The sequence below is a fragment of the Nothoprocta perdicaria genome, unplaced genomic scaffold (assembly GCF_003342845.1).
Source record: "Nothoprocta perdicaria isolate Ctin4 unplaced genomic scaffold, notPer1 scaffold_155, whole genome shotgun sequence".
Taxonomy (NCBI): Eukaryota; Metazoa; Chordata; class Aves; order Tinamiformes; family Tinamidae; genus Nothoprocta; species Nothoprocta perdicaria.
Genome location: NW_020454705.1, coordinates 819,676 through 836,765, shown reverse-complemented (window position 1 = coordinate 836,765; position 17,090 = coordinate 819,676). Strand labels below are relative to the sequence as shown.

At 41.4% G+C, this 17,090-nt stretch overlaps 1 protein-coding gene across 1 annotated transcript in view; it reads right to left on the bottom strand.

Annotated features, from left to right (window-relative positions):
- Positions 1 to 12,068, bottom strand: part of ARHGAP20 (Rho GTPase activating protein 20) — a 51,577-nt gene extending 39,509 nt beyond the window's left edge. The window contains exon 1 of the mRNA XM_026035053.1: positions 11,986 to 12,068. Within this exon, the coding sequence (XP_025890838.1) occupies positions 11,986 to 12,068 (83 nt within the window). The remainder of the gene's footprint in view (positions 1 to 11,985) is intronic.
- Between the last annotated feature and the right edge of the window lie 5,022 nt (positions 12,069 to 17,090).

Sequence of the window (17,090 nt, the reverse complement as noted above, 5' to 3'; positions counted from 1 at the left end):
CTAAAATGCCTATTGCAACTGCGTTTCACTGCTTGTAATTTCTTTTACCTCCACAAGAGCCACCTCTCTCCCTGTGCTTTCCCTTATGGACCTGCCTGGCTCTCACTGGAGCCCTCTGCCACAGGCCCGGTCCAGTCCCCCTTGCCAGCCTCTAGCATGGGACTGTCCTCACTCGATCTGTGCAAGCAGCTGGACCCGAGCAAGGTGCACGAGAAAACACTGCAACCGACAGGATAAGTGTCAGCAGGATCACGGAGAGCTTGGATTAAAATGTATATTATCCCTGCAGGACAGGCAAGGCAAGCACGACCCTGGGCAGGGGAAGGCAGATGAGTATTAATGGCATGGGGGAGCAAGGTTTACTCACACAGATAAATCTACATTTTAGGGGAGCAATCAGGGCTATCACTAAAAKCACTTTCTGCTTCTAAAACTCACTGGAGCGGGTCAGGTTCCCTCCTATTGCACCTATTTATTACCAGTACTAGCATATCCATTTTAATTCAAAATATACAGAGAAAATATTTCAACTTAAAGAATCATATGATCYTAAAACTCGTTTTGTATTTGAAATGATCTCTGCAGAATGTCAAAATCTTATTAAAAGTAGTCAAAATAATTAAGATGAATCACCACATTTAAGGTGTTGGTTAACCAACGTTAATGTGYAAGGTTAACCAATGTTTAAGGTATGTCAAAGCACACAGCAATCTATTTTTGTAGTCTTCTAAAAATAAATAAACAATTAAGAATTTAAAAAAAAAAAAAGCCTTTAGGGTAACACACATTATTTGGAAAAAAATAAAAATAAATAAATAGATAGATATAAAAAGAACAACTCCACACATTTCAGTRTGGAATCTTGGCAGTCTGACTGAAAACAAAATGCACTTAAGTAATTTCTATATTTCTACATAGCCAAAAGGACAACACTCTCTGCAGAGCAAATATGTACGACAGTGTGGTGGCTGGAGACAGCAAACATGCTTGTGGTTTGGTTTCCTTCCAAGGTTTTTTGTTTTGCTTTAACAAATAGCTGCAAGGTGTTTACTCTGAAAATTTAGCACAAGGGCAAAATTCCTTTTTGGTATAAATTAGCATCACACATTTCAGATGTATTTTGCCTGTTTCCACCAGAAAAGAATTTAGCACAAGTTCTTTAAACCCTGAAATGCACTTTCAGTGTGGGTGTTCTCCAGTCCTGCAATAGAGCTTTATTAGTGATCACAACTCCAAGAGGTTTTAATGGGGGGAAAAGTTTAGGAGAGGGCATATGCAGAAGTCATATTCTTGCAGAAGTCYGTAAAGTCTTTCCTGGCCTTTGGAAGAATCGATCCTCTGTTCCCCACAGCAGTTCCCATTCACTTTTACTGAGCAACATAGCAGCACTTTGAGCTCACTGCCACWGCAGGTGCACCAGACCAGGCACTACTCACCTAGATAAAGATTGCTTTGTTCCTTCTCCTTCCTCGGCACAAAAGGAGTGACTTTTGAGGAGAAGGAGGGGAAGGATGAAAAGACACAAAAGAAAGGGCCASATCTCAACACTCCACTGCACCATCACTTAGTAGTGCTGTTCTGCATTAGGGTTTTATGGGATTTTGAAGCTTCTTGCGACGTACAACAGGTAGAAGCCACCTTTGCGAGTTCCATATTGCCTCTTTCCTGCTCATTCCCAGTGGAATAAGGAGGTGCATACTGGCCTCCCAGCTTCACCCACATCTCCAAAATTATTTTAGTGGACTGGAGGAATGAAGTTTCTCTTTTTTTTTTTTTTTTTTTTCTCTCGTGACACAGGTATCACATTTGGGGCATTGAAAGACTCAGGTCAACTCAACAGATCTTGAGTTAACTCAGGGACAAAATTAGCCCTTCCTGCAAAAGTGAGTTTCAAACTCACTTTTAAGACAGAAAGATAATTCTGGGTTAACAAAAATAGCCAGCACATGCTGCAAGGCCTCTGTAGCAATGGGTCTTTCAAACTAAGGTGCACAYGAGATGAAATGCTTGGTGTGAGCTCTGAATCTGCAGTGTCCTGTGGAAGAYGGGATTGTCACCTCACTGCACCTGTCCCCAGCTGCACAGGAACAAATTTGTCTTTCATTTGCCTCAAGGGCTTTAAATCACGTCTTGGTACTAGTACTACAGCACAGGAATTATCCTATTACAGCGAAGAGATTACTTGATATGCCCACTGTGGCCTGCTATTGCATGGGTAATGACCCAGATTCCTTACGAGAACCAGCAGACAAATTAGTTCCAGCTGTAGGCACCTGTTAACTCCCTTAAAGTAACTGCCTCCATATCCAACAAATACCTGTGCAGAGCTCCTTGGACAATCTACTCAGAGGTTGTTGTTCCCTCTGTGACCTGAGGGAACAGGGGTTCCTGGGGAAGGGAAGGCTGGAGGATTCCCCACATCCCTGCAGCTGATAGTAGTCACACGGGGAGGAGTGGATATAGGCATGTTGGCCACAAAGAATGGGAGCCTGGAGAGCGGGAAGCACAAGAGCCTTCTACCTGATGATATTTTTCTTTTGCCTTTATTGGACCCTTTGGTTTGCAAGAAGAGCTTGTCTATATCTGAAGTAGTGACTTGGGAAAAGCTGGCTTGGGAAAAGCTGCCACCCGCCAGGAAACCTGTCGTGCTCTTGGACACCAAAACTGAAGGTAATGTGTGTGAGGCTGCTCTTTATCAGAAGGGCTCAGCAACAGACCATGTTTCATCAGTGGATAAGCGCTGACAAACGGGATGTGCTCCAAAATCCCTGTCTTGTACATAATTTTACTGCAAGTGTGGGACATAAAGTGGGTGAAACATCTCAGCCTGAGTGTTCATTCCAATGAGGATCTTCAACACGGGAGGCAGAAAAATCATTTCTGCATTTCATGAATAATCCTGAATTATGAACAACCCATGAAGAGCCAGGATGCCCTTAGGATGTGCTTAGATACCCAGACCCACCAAGTGCTATCTGTGTTCAATACACAGGCCCCATACCGAGGACATGGAGATCTACACCAACATGCTCATCTCAGTGCCTAAAGGCACTTTGAGCGAGGTGACAGTACATGCTGAACACGGGTGCATCAGCAGGTGACATGCAAACATAATCCTGAATTATCCTGGCAGGATTTTCCCTGCCAGGTAAGTACCACTACTATTCATCTACAGAGCCAAGCTCCCTCCTATGAATAAAAACTTTTCACTCCAGGAATAGTGCAAGCCTTTCTGCATCATGCACCAGCTTCAACAGTGGGAGAGAGAAGAAAGTCTCCACTCCAGATACCCTCTGCTTTATTAGTTGCAACACTTTTCTGGGATATGGAAGATTAGTTGTCTGAGGAGGCAGAGAACAGAATCTGGGTGACCCATTTGCATCAAAGGCACACCAACTTCTAGGCCAGCAGTATCTCAAAGAGCATTAGTGGTCTGCARGGCCCTTCAGGGGCAGGCTAGAAATGACCTAGCATAGCTTACATAAAGCTTGCTAGATGACCCAGTCCTTGGTTGCAATGCTGACCAGGTCTCTCTCAGTCAAAACACCCAGTGAGCTAGATCTCCTACCTCAGTTCTGCTTTTGCCTATTTGGAAACCACTGCCCTAAACAATTAGTAAAAAAGCAATCCATAAAAGTGGACTCAGGCAATGATTTAAAAGACAGCCACACTGGAAATTGCTTTTGTGAGGCTCTTGCCCTTGGCAGGACAAGTTAAATAGTGTCTGAGGACTAACAGATTGAGTTTCTCTGTGACTTTGTTCTGTCATCTGATCTGTTTTCAGTGGGGTCAACAGAAATGCAGTATTGCAGTGTGCAAAAGCAAAACTCTAGGTATTTGGGGAGCTTTCTTGTCAATAGTAAAGTGTCTAAGGAACAGAGAGACTTGGGAGGTCTGGCAGCCACCACAATGATGCTTTTTGAGTCACAGATTTTAGTACCTAAATTCTTGCAATGCCTTGCTCGTGGGGCTGATTATCCTTTATAGGATCTAGCCCCGGGTACCCAAACACTTAAGCCCTGAGTACAGAGGATGTATACAGACAGACCTGTGGCGTGTGTGTTATACCTGTGGCGTGACTCAAGCTCTTCCCAAGCAGTTTGTGTGCCTGGAGGAAGCAATGCCCGATCATCAGTCCTGGGAGCGCAATGCCTGCTTAATCCTGGTCCTTCTCAAGGATGAGAGCACCAAAGGCTGCACATCAGCCTGCACGTCATTAGAGGGTTTCTGCTTGTTTACACAAGATAAATGACCACTAGGAACTCTGACCCAGCCAGGTCTGCCATTCCCTCAGGGCTGCCCAAGCTGCTCGGCCAGCCTGTCACTTGGCAGAGATTTTGCCGTCTAAAATCAGGGATATGCAATGGCTGGACAGAAGCTGCATGTTGCCAAGACTCCAGGCTAATCCAGAAAGCCCCCCAAAGGGTTTAATCCAAAAGCACATTGCGACAACGAGACATCTGGACAACCTGAGCTATGAACTCATCCTGATGAGAAGCGCCCCACGCTGCTTTAGATCCAAAGGGGAATCGGCTAGTGTTAAACAATTAGTCATTTATTGTAAAATGAATCCCTCTTTTAAGCTCCAGTCCCTCCAAAACCCTGTTTTCAAGCCTTTCCTTTTTACCTCTAGTCTTTTTATTTTATTAAAAAGGGCAGCACATCTCTGAGAACTTCAGCTCATTTCAATCTCCAGATGTACAAACATCGCTACGAGCCAGTTTGTAGGTAATAAATGAAGAACTGATGTGTTTTATCAAAAATAAACATATGCACACATACAGGCACATGCTTACACACAAAACAAAACAGAAAACCCCAGCAGGAGGACAGGAATGCCAGTCCCTGAGTTAAAAGGCCATTTGAGGCCTCAAGAAGTTCACTGTGTTCCTTGTTAACAGTTAATAAAATTTTATCCCCAGCTATTACTACATAAAAATAACTTTTGCGTTCAAGCACACAGTTTAAGGAAACAATACTCCAGTGTCATAATTAACTTCAGTCAAGCAAGAATTAGAAGTACTATGAAAATTACAGCTTGCACAATATTATTATATTTTAAATATATGCAGTTGCATTAAAAGGAAGAGTACTTTGACACAAAATATTTTTGTCTTTTTGAGATTTTCCACTATTTTTATGCAAGTTCATAAAGGATAAATCTGGRGAAATTCTAACAGAGATTTATGCTCATTCAGATTAAGGATAAAATCTCAAAATTATCAAAATTTCTCATACAACTGAAAATTTTTTWAAAAACAGAAATGTTGAGGTTGAATAATGTAATTCAAAAATTCAATGCAGAAATGAAGGATGTTTCATTTCCTTTTCATTTCCTTTATTTGCTGAGTCTTTGGGAATAGAGTTGTCTTTCTATCTTGATAACTGGGAACTTAATTTCTAATGAAACGGTGAGTTTTATAACCACGTTTCTCCGGTAGCTGGAACATTAATGGAAAAAAAACACCAAACGCCACAAGCGAAGACAAAACTTCAAGCACTGCCAGGAGTTAGATTTTCCCATTGGGAGATCCTATCTTATGGGCTTTTTTGTACCTTTTCCGTCTTTCATGAAATGCCTCTTTTATATTCTTGTGTATATTTGAAGCCTCCTTGACAAGTGACTCTAAAACTAAAAATGTGTGGTACAGGACTAATTCTTCAGTGCTGATTTTCACCTGGGGAAACGCTGTGACAATATTGACAGCCCTCATGCTTTTTGTGAAGAACCAGAGGCAGGAAAAAGTTGCCTCCGCAAGCTCCCTCCCACCACACACATCCTTCTAAGGGTAAATTAAGGAGATTAAGAGCCTTAGTCACTTCAGATCATGCTATTTGGATGGGGGGAGATTTAGGGGTGTTTCCTCAGTGGTGAACGTGTCGTTTCACTCCCTGCCACAGCTTTGTCTCAGCACRAGCTGCCAGAGAGGCTGGGTTGGGGGTTTATCCCTATGGTGTGTCCACAGCGCTGCAGCTCAGGATACAATAGCGTGTTTCATATCTCACCGGGGCCAGGACAAGACCTTAGCTAACACTATTACAGGACAGGACCTTAGCTATCACTGTTACTTTGAGGAGGTTACTTTGAGGAGGTGACATTTTATGGGTGTTGTGGTGGATGACAAGTTGACCGTGAGGCAGCAGTGCCCTCATGGCCAAGAAGGCCAATGGGATCCTGGGGTAGGTCGAGAGGGGTGATCCTCCCCCTCTACACAGCCCTGGTRAGGCCACATCTGGAGACTGTGTCCAGTTCTGGGCTCCCCAGTACAAGAGGGATGTGGAGCTGCTGGAGAGAGTCCAGCGCAGGAATTCGAGGATGATCAGGGGCCTGGAACATCTGCCCTGTGAGGAAAGGCTGAGAGAGCCGGGCCTGTTCAGCCTGGAGAAGAGGAGGCTGAGGGGGGACCTGATCATTGTCTATAAATACCTCAAGGGAGGCAGTGAGGAGGATGGGGTGGCCTCTTTGCAGTGGTGGCCAGCGACAGGACTAGAGGAAACAGCTACAAAATGAAGCATCAAAAGTTCCACAGGGACTTAAGAAAAAATTTCTTAACAGTGAGTGTGACAGAGCCCTGGAACAGGCTGCCCAGAGAGGCTGTGGAGTCTCCTTCTTTGGAGATCTTTAAAACCCTCTTGGACACAGCCCTGTGCCACATGCTCTGGGTGACCCTGAGTGTGCAGGGGGGTTGGACTGGGTGACCTCTGGACGTCCCTTCCAACTTTAAGCATTCTGTGATTCTATGATTCTATCCCACAGGTGCTTCATAGTGGCAGCTGGCTCTAAGTAGCCCCTTCTGCATCCACCCCCTCAGCCCCACTGCACCAGAGCCTCTGTTTTACAGGGCAGGCTCTGGGTGTGAAGAGGCAGCAGCCACGGTGGCCCCCATGCATGGCCCCRGTTCCCTTGAGACACACATCACCTTTGAGGGTCGGACACACACACTTGAGGGCAAAGGGAGCAGGACGAAGCCCTGGGAAGCATCCCGCAGCGCACTCGCCTCGCCGGAGCTCTTCTGCTCCACAAAATGATCTGCTGCCATGGAAACAGGCAGAACGATTACAGCTGAAATGTATGCTTAACAGGTTGGTTATTCACAACAAACTTCTATTCTCTTACTCTCTACAGGCGGATTTGTCTAATACACCAAGTACTCATCTTCTCTGTGAGAAAGGGACAGTTAAGACCTTCTGGCAATTTACATTTATTAAAAATCTCTCTATTTTTTCTCCTGCAGCCCCATAACTTGGATCATCCACATACCTTCCGATTAAAACCTTGCAGACCCAATGCCTAAGAKCTGGGGAACCTTTTGCATTTGACTACAGCCAAATGGGATATATTACTAGATCATACATATTGATCTTTGTTATCATCTGGGGTATTTAGCATTTGGCACTGGTCCCACTACAGATGACATTCCAGAATCATCTCCTGTGAGTTAGGAAAAGGAAGAGCAGCCTCTCCATGAAGACTGGCATATTTGTTGTGCTAGCAGGAGAGGGAAATACACCTTAGATATTTCTGAAATCCTCTGTTTTTACCTTAACATATTCAACTGTACAATCCAAATAATATAAGCTTTGGGGTTGTTCTCTTAGTTATTTCCTTCTCAGGTTCATTAAAGATTTCGTTATCAAACTTGTTTTAAAATAATATCTTCCTTCTATTTTACATCAAATATAATATCATTTGCATACAACACTGGTCATGACCGATAGTCATGTTAGTTTATAGAGAAGCATATTTGTAAATGATCATGAAGACTCAAGAACACTGAAATGTATCAGTAAGTTTTAGCATGTAAAAACAGTGCATAGTTCTAAAAACATGAYTTTCAAAAGGCTTCTGAGATGTGCATTAGGGAAAGGGAAATCACCAGTGAAAGAAGTCCAGAATTTGACTGGCTCTATAGGGATCCCAGATTGGGAAAGAAGTCCATCTACACAAAATAAAAACTTGGTAGCTTGTGCATTGTCACATACATAGGAAAATTATTTTGAGAGGCAGCGAAGGAATTAGTGTTTCAAGTGCTTTAGCAATTAGTGTTTCAAGCTTATAATATTTGTTGAATTAAAGTATATCCTTTAAAAAGGGCAGTTTTCATTAAAGGATGCCAAGAAAAAAAAAAAAAAAAGAGGAAAATTTTAACTGCACAACAGCTCCAGAGCCAAATAAAACTAACCTAAGGTCTTTGCTGATTTCATCCATATTAACAGAGTTAATTCTCAATCATTTTTTTCTGTATCAAATATCAGCCAAACTAAATATCAAAAGCTTACTTTTTCAATGTATCTCTCCAAAAACTTTGCTTCCAAAAAGGACATCTGATGGTGTGAAACAGTCATTACATGCTTATCACGGAATCACAGAATCACAGAATGGCGAAGGCTGGAAGGGACCTCTACAGATAGTCTAGTCCAACCTTCCTGCTCAAGCAGGGACACMTGTCCATCACAACTTTGTGAGAAAGGATAAATTGCAATGAGAAAAGGAAGCGAAGCAAAAATAGGAGGTAAAAAGCAGTCTGTATACCTTTATCTGTTGGAAGTAAAGTCCCAAATTCCACTATAATATCCTATGTGTATCAGAAGCAATTCCTCTGCTGGCCTCAGTTACGCTCGAGTGAGACAGACATACCAGCAACAACCTGATTACACAACTGTACAGCACCACCATTAAATACGCAATGATCTTAGAATTCTTCTGTAGGAATAAACATTTCCAATTGCTTTTATACAGCCTACAAGGCATGGCAAGATTCTTAAGAAAGGTTTAATTTTCTTTAAATCAAATGATATAGATGAAAAAAAATCCAACAAAAACATGCTCTAAAGGACAGAAGACCTTCAGATTTGCATCTCTTTCAGGACTGAAGAAGAGCATGAGAGCACAAGAGAGTCTGCTTTTTTTTTTTCCCCCAACTAGATCAATTTGTCTAAATAAAAGATACTAGGTCTCGCTGCCAATCTTGTCTCACTTATATCATTGCCCCATTACAACTGCAGCAACATTACCATTAAAAAAAAAAAMAAAAAAACCCAGTTCTCTCAGAGTTGAAACAGCCATCTCCAAATGTCACAATGATTTCTTTGAACAAATACCATTAAATTACCCAAAGGCGGGTCTGCCTCAAATGGCTGCCTCCACACTTTATGAAGGTGCCCTGTATATAATCCAAGGGCACCTGATGTATAAACTGGAATAAAAATACAAACTGASTTGTGCTTCTAAGTATTTCCTGCCCTTTTAAACTTTGCACTTGTTCATTAATTTCAACAAATATTGAGGTGAGCCAGCTGCTGAGGTGAGAGGATTCATATAAATCCCTCACAGATGTTTGCTAACTTTGCATAGGAGCTTTATTATCTACAAGTCATTAATCAACCATTAACAAGTCAGTGTTCTGGAGGCTCAGTATTAAGGTTCACTGCCAGAGGAGAATAATGGATTTCACAGGCTGGCTGAGTCTACAAGAAAGGGAACTAAGGGCTGAAACAGCTCTGAGATAAAACATTTGGAGAAGATTAGAAACCATGAGAAGTCAATTTATTGCTCTTTAGAAAGTCTTAACAGAAAGCACTTCGTAAGAGTTTTACATGGCAAACCAAGTGGGAAGTTCAAACATATCCATCAGTTGAGTGATGAGGAARAATGCAGTTTGCACAGCCAAACAAGGAAGTTTGGCATAGGTGAGTATTACTACTCTTGCGAACAATAACAAACTCATCATCATCCAAAGTTATCCTTTTAATGATGGACTCTGAAGCTACAAAATCACCTGCTCTGGCCCATGGACTCTCAAACTGCACCAGATACCCCTACACTGAGGCTATAGACTTCAGTTCAAAGCAACACGAGGGGCCAACTTGTTGCACACGAGGACAGATTTGACTGATGCAGTATCAAGCAATCCTCAAACTGAGGGGTTAGTCTCTGCCCAGTAAAGTATGCCCCTTCTGCAGACTAAGGCAATATTTCCCCTTCTTCAGTCCTCTCCATCAAAAAGAGTCTTTATGAAATAAACCTTCCACGTACCAAATCTGAAGTGTATTTTGACATGAACTATGTGCAAGACATATTTACATCTAATGAAAAGCGAACTCTGAGGTCAGAAGTTACATCTGAGCATTACGCCAGCTGCCTCCAGCTATGGTCAATCTCTGATACTTCTGGAGTAGGCAGGAAAACAAGAAAATGCACAAGTGAGGAAAAAAAATACTAATTTCTGAAGCCTTGTGGGCAAATGATTAAAGTCTTGGAATATGAGCTTTGAATATAATTTATTTTTCTTGCAAGGAATAGCAAGTGTTAAGACAGCTTGACAGGGAGACATTACAGACACATAGGTGCCCACAGGACACCTAGAAACTGCAGGAAACCAGAGGTGACCTGATTTCTCTTGCGTTGTGTACTCTCCAGTTATTGCTACTCCCTATAGAAATAATCCATCTCTCTCTAATTTTAGCATCTCAGTTCTGAAAGTCAGATCTATGCCCAAAAGGTGTTATCACAACTATCAATATAGTTACAAGTACAATGTAGAATGTACAAATACAATGTAGAATAATTTACTATTATTAGCAAATGGAAAATAGATATGGTAATATAGACATTCTAAAAAATCAGCATTCTGATGAAGGAGTTACAAAATTTCTATTTGCCTTATTTTAGAAACCTGGAAAGAAAGTCAGAGGGAGGCCACAGAGGAAACTTCAGAGCCAGAACTAAAACACATGTTCCTGGCTCTTAGTCCTATGCTCAGGCCACAAGACTACACAAAAAAAAAAGGTGTAAACTCCTTTAGGAATTCTTTTCTACATTTCCTCTTTTATGTCATAACCAGTAAAAAGACCTGCAAGTAGTTTCAACTATTTTTTCTTTCCTATTCTGCAACTCTGAAATTTTCTCAGAATACTTCCATCGGTTTCCAAAAAAAATGGAATTCTGCATGAATTCAGACAAATATGAAACCAGGTATTACTTAGATCAGAGAAAACTTTCCAGAGCTCACATACTGACTACTTAACATAGTGTAGGAGAAAAATATTCTTTACCAAGCTACCCTTTAGTTTCCATCATTAATGTTTCTTTGTAAAGAACTGTACACAACTAGAAGTACTAATGGTCTATCAGATGGTTTGCTTTTAGTAAACACTTATATTTTCTAAGTTTAAAGTCTAATAAACTGCAGCATAAGAATATTAAAGTTATCTATGCAAAGAATTTCAAATTGCAGGTCATGGGCTGGAGCTGGGCAATATCCAGCCATTTCTATGGAGACTTTACATTGGGGCAGGAAGAGAGGAGGAATAGCAGATCCTGGCAGAAGGTAAAGAGAAAATAGGTTGAACACATAACACACCACATACTCAGCTCCACAAGATGACCTTGCCGGAAGGGAAAGGCTCTCCTAGCGACCACATCATTGTCCTAAATCAGCATCTGGTTCTAGAACTTTCAACACACTCTGCCATGCTGAGCTAGGCAGCACTCCATGGCAGAACTTAGCTCAGTCTAAATAGTGCAATCCCACAATAACCGCGCAGAGTTAGACTTGGCACTGCATGAGTGTACAGGGTGAAAAATGGGAAACATCCATCCATAATTTTCCTGTCCATGCAATCATCCCAACATGGCTAGTCAAAAAATAACAAGCAGCCCAAGGGTGCAAATCTGGTTGCAAACTGGGGAGCAGCTCTGCTGGCCCACTCAACTCAACAGCGTAGAGTGGCCGTGTGAGAAGAGCACAGGAATCCCTCCCAGGAGATCAGGCAGAGTATCTCTGGACGTATCATGTCTCTCAGCAGACATTGCTGCTCTGCCGCTACCAGAAGTGAACAGTGGCAACATAGCCACCCAATATGGACAACAAGTTGGTAACCTGATATGAACAACAGCTCAGAAACATCTCCAGCTCAACAACATCTCCAGTTTTGTGCTGGAAAACTGCAGGATAATACAACCATCAAAACTCACTGACTCACCTTGAGACGGATCTAGACCTGTTAAGTGCTTTGACAAAGATCAAAGATGGTGCAGACTGGCGTCTTTGGGCCAAACTCTTCATTTTCTGATTGGAAAGAGAAACAAAATGAAATCACAGGTGAGATGCTGAACAAAAACTGTTTGCAAACAGACTTGTTGCACCCTGAATCCAATTTCAGACCATGGGAAAGAGGGTTAAATATTGCCAACAAAACCTTGGAGGTGAGAATATAACAAATAAATAAATAAAAAGGACTGTAGCCAGGTTATCAGTGACACAGAAAACTAGTTGCTAATTTACCTATACAGTAATGATTGAAATACTCCATACATGAAATAAAGGAACACMCAGAGCTTTTTCTCAACTACCATTTGATCCCTCATGATCTACTGTAATTTAAATGTCAAATATCCACTTGATGATTCAAATTTCAAATGCTTGATACATTTCTGTGTCAGAGCTGACACATGCAATAAATTAARGTCTGGATTCTACCCAATTGAGTTTATGTGCCTAACTGAGCACATCTTTTTTTTCCAAATCTTTAGAAGTCTTAAAAGATAACAACAATTTCCTTCCTCGTTATTAAGCTAACTGGAGTGTTACCTCTTGTCTCTTAGTAGTCAATAGTGATATTTTTTTTTTCCTTTCAGACTATGTATGGAACATCATAGGAAAGCCAGAGACAGCAAAGTACTCAGAGGACAGGAAAACTAGAAAGAGAATGCAAAAAAACCCCAACCAATCAAACAACAACAACAACACTCAAGGACAGGGAATATGGCAAGGATGATTACAAAAAAAAAAAAAAAAAAGCATAAGGAAGAGAGGAAATTTCCATAGCTATCAAGGAAGGATGGATTCCCATAGAGTGAAGTTGAACACTATAATAAAAATACTGAGAAAACTGAACTGTTTTCCCTAGAGAGAGAAGTTTTCAGAAGCCTCCACGGGACACAGAAGAACACACTGCTTTCCAAATGTGTTCGTCCACCACTGCCTGCAGCCAGGCATGGGCAAAGGAGCCCAGGAGCCCATTATGCAGAATCACAGGAGGGTTGAGGTTRGAAGGGACCTCTAGAGATCACCCAGTGCAACCCCCTGCTCCAGCAGGGACACYCAGAGCACGGGGCACAGGGTGGCASCCAGGCGGSTTTGGAAGATCTCCAGAGAAGGARACTCCACAGGAGACTCCTGGGCAGCCTCTTCCAGGGCTCTGKCACCCTCACAGGAAAGAAGTTCTTCCTCACATGCAGATGGAACTGCCTGTGTTTCAATTTATACCCATTACCCCTTGTCCTGTCACTGGCCACCCCCGAGAAGAGTTTGGCTCCATCCTTCCTGTGTTCTCCCCTCAGATATTTACACATATTGATAAAATTCCCTCTCCATCTTCTCTAGGCTCCAGGCTAAGCCCACCAAGTTGCATAACCTCATCTCCCACAGACRCAATGCAATGGTCTTTGTATTATTTAAATCAGATATTTTTGAGAATATACCCAAARGGCTGGGGTACTTGAACTCTTTCTTAGACCTAGTCATGACAGTATCCAGGACTTGAGCTGACTTCTGCTCTAGCCTAATAGCCACYTCTTGATTGTGACAGTGACTTTTTTCTTCTAATCACTGAGCAAGATTTTCCCCCTTTCCACTAATAACAACCATTGAATGCTGGGAACATGAATGTTAGGGAAAAACTGGTTCTTCTGCCAATTTATATTCTGGATGCAGCATAAATTCTGTTTGGGCAGGTGCACAGTATGTACCACCCCAAGAAAAGAAACTATACAGTTCTATGTGTTTTATTTGATTTTGACAAGTGTGTATCAGTGCACTTGTTACTGTGGGTTTTGTTATTGTGTTTCTTTTTATTTTTCTTCCTTCTTTATTTATGTAGAGCACATTTGTTTATTTTGGCAGATTCCTAGTTACTTCTATGTTACAATGACTTAAATTTRAGCTGTGTAATTTCAATTTGCCCTTAAAAACTATCCGCTCCTGGACCATTTGGCTGTCTTCTGTCCAAAATGATATTAGATGGATAATAACTTAGCAAATTGATAACTAAAATAAGTGTCTTTCTTTTTTGGTAGTTTTCAGCATGAAATAAAATATTCACTTTGTTGATTTTCTTCTAGTGAACGCAATCCAGTCAGATATTGGCAAATCTGAGAAGCTATTAGAACTCAAAAAAAGTCTATCTACAAACACAAATGTCAAGAGAKACTTGTGTAACAACGCAGCCTAATGTTCTACAGAAGGCAGGTTGCAGATTTCACCTAATTGGCAGTTTATATTGAATTTTATACAAAGCATCAACTGCCAGTTGAGAATTTACTGCTAGTGTCATTATTGGGTAGCTGTCTTTCAAGGGTGGTTAAAAGTAGAGCACTCAGCTCTTGTGAATACAATGGAGATTTGGTTATATTTTCAAAAAGATCTTAAATCTTTTGATTGCTCAGGTCTGAAAAGAAAGACAACAAAGAACAAATGAAAATGCAGCATTTTTAAATGTCTCTCAATTATGGCAACTCTTTATGCTTAGGTTAGCATTGGTTAAATGCATTAGGTTAGCATTGGTGAAAAGTGCCTGTGACAATGAGATGCTGATCTTGACTTCAATATTCGAGGACTAAGAACTACAACTAGTTCAATGAAAACTTGAATTACTGGCACATAATCGCAGAGTAATTCAGGACAGAAGGGTTTGAGTTTGGTGGGACAACCCCCTGCTCAGATCAGGGCTGCTCAGGGTCATCTCCAGTTGAGGTCTATGTMTCTCCAAGGATAGAGATTCCACTGTTTGGGACCAAAAGGAGATGCAATGGTCAACTACCTAAGCATGGGACAGAAGTAGTTGTCGATTTATATCCTACATCATAACCTCCATTTTCTTCTGTAATTATAGGTCAACACGGAGAAATACTCATACTTGGTGGCTAAGTCACATCCACGTGAATGTATCATAAAATCAGGATCCATACTGAATATTTATAGTCAATGCAAAGACAATAATCTTGTATTAGGCAGAAGAAACTGGAGTCATCTTCAGTTTCCTGACTTTCAAAGCTGTSATTTCCCCTCCTCACCCTGCAATTCAGGTTTGATTTCATACTTTCTGCCATTYTGGTGATGTTGTCTTGATTTCTTTTTTAGCAGAAACGAATCTGCAGCATAAGGCTTTGCTACTGCAGTTGCTGAACTAATGGTACTCTTTACTATTYGGCTAATTTCTCACCTGGCATACACAGACACAATACCATGGATTTCAAAGGAATTATTTTATACTGGATATTGAATGGAGGTACACTTCTAAATGCTGCTTTATAAACTGCGATGGTAGTTAGTTTATGAATGGGACAGCTTTTTATGCTGAAAATAGTAATCCTGCAAACCATCACTGAAATTACGCTGCCTCCATTCATGCATCAGAACTCAAATGGAAAGATGGATTATGGTAAAACATTCATAGGCATCTTGCAAGCCTTTGGCTATAGGAAAAATCCATTTCTGCATGCCAGCATTCAACTAATTTTGGCTAACAAGGAAGTGGATATTGCCATTAAATGGGATCAATATAAACAAATGTATTGCTGAGTTACAAACTTAATCCCTGTTCTGTGAAAAAGATAACATACAACATGACTTTAAAAAATCAAATTGAAGATAATGATTTGTGCATATCAATTAATTACACTATGCTTGGCAGGACAGGAGAGAATGGCAGAAGATAAATAAAGAATACATGAAAAAAAAAACCAATCCATGTGCTTAGCATTTCTTTTGTGGTGTTTCACAAGCATCCAGAGAAGCAGAAATCTGTGCAATGAGCAGACACCCTCGTGCAGCTACTGCTGAGGTGCGGGCAGGAGAAGCAGGAGGCTAAAGGAGAGACCCTGCTGCACCTCCCTTGGAGCACCATGCCTGGACAACCAGGCTGTTTTGCTTGACCAACACTATGGTCAGACATCTGCGGGAGCATTTCCCTCCTCCACCTTCAGACTTGTACACCTGTGCTCTTGTTAGTGCTAATAGGGAGGAATGGACACACTGAGTACACAGCTCATCCATGCTCTTCTGGTTGTCTACATTAAGATGAAATGAGTCTTCCCTTTGAAGTGCTGATTTCATCCGGGTAAAAGGAACCTAGGGAGACTAACAAAGTCGAAGTAATCAATCCGCTGAGTCCTATCCTTGCTATCTGAAGCAAGGACAGGGAACGGACAAAATTAAAACCCTAAAAACATATGGAACACTTTTGTTCTGAGTAAATGCTTTCTTCTCAGTGAACAGTGAATTCTTAGTGAATTTAGAGATTCATACATAAAACAACTGAAAAAAAAAAAAAAAAGATTTGGTTCCTAACTGGCAGGTGAACGCGGCAGCAATGCCGTCTCAGCAATGTGCTGACCCCTTGTTGAAAGCCTCCCCGAAGACGAAAGGATTTCAGGCCCCTGATTTACTGGCTTGCCCCAGAAGTGGGTCAAGGCTGAGACACACGCYGGGGTCGTTTAACTGGGTAACAGGGACACCACTCAGACACACCAATACCTCTGAGCCGAGGATTTCCCTGAAGCAGCTAAGCTCTCTCCCTCACTGCCTTATTTTTTTAATAAAAGGAAGTCTGATTTTACCAAAGCCTACTCTATAAAAGTATCTAAGTTGATAACCATGAGGGATTTTGCACATGCAAACTCCATTCTTGTTGTCTGAGCAACAAAACATATCGCTGACACACATTTTCGTTCAGTTAGCCACGAACCAAGGCACAGAACAACTCTGCAGAGATCTGCACAGCAAAGCTCAACTAACTGCTTTACCAGCAATGAAAAGAAAAATCATAGCAACCCTAATCACCTAACAGCTAATTTGCCAGTCAATTATGCATCACTCATTCCCATGTTATCACTAGGCTATTTATGACCAGAGGCAATAAATCTTTTTTTTTTTTTTTTTCCCTTTACATGCTACAGTCTGTTAGATTTACAGTGTACAATTCTCTCAAACTACTAGAAATAAAGCCAGAGCAGGTGGCAAAACTACATGCTTATGTTCATCCTGGCAGAATACTTTTACTTCCAAGGGCTTTCCCAATCAAGAAGG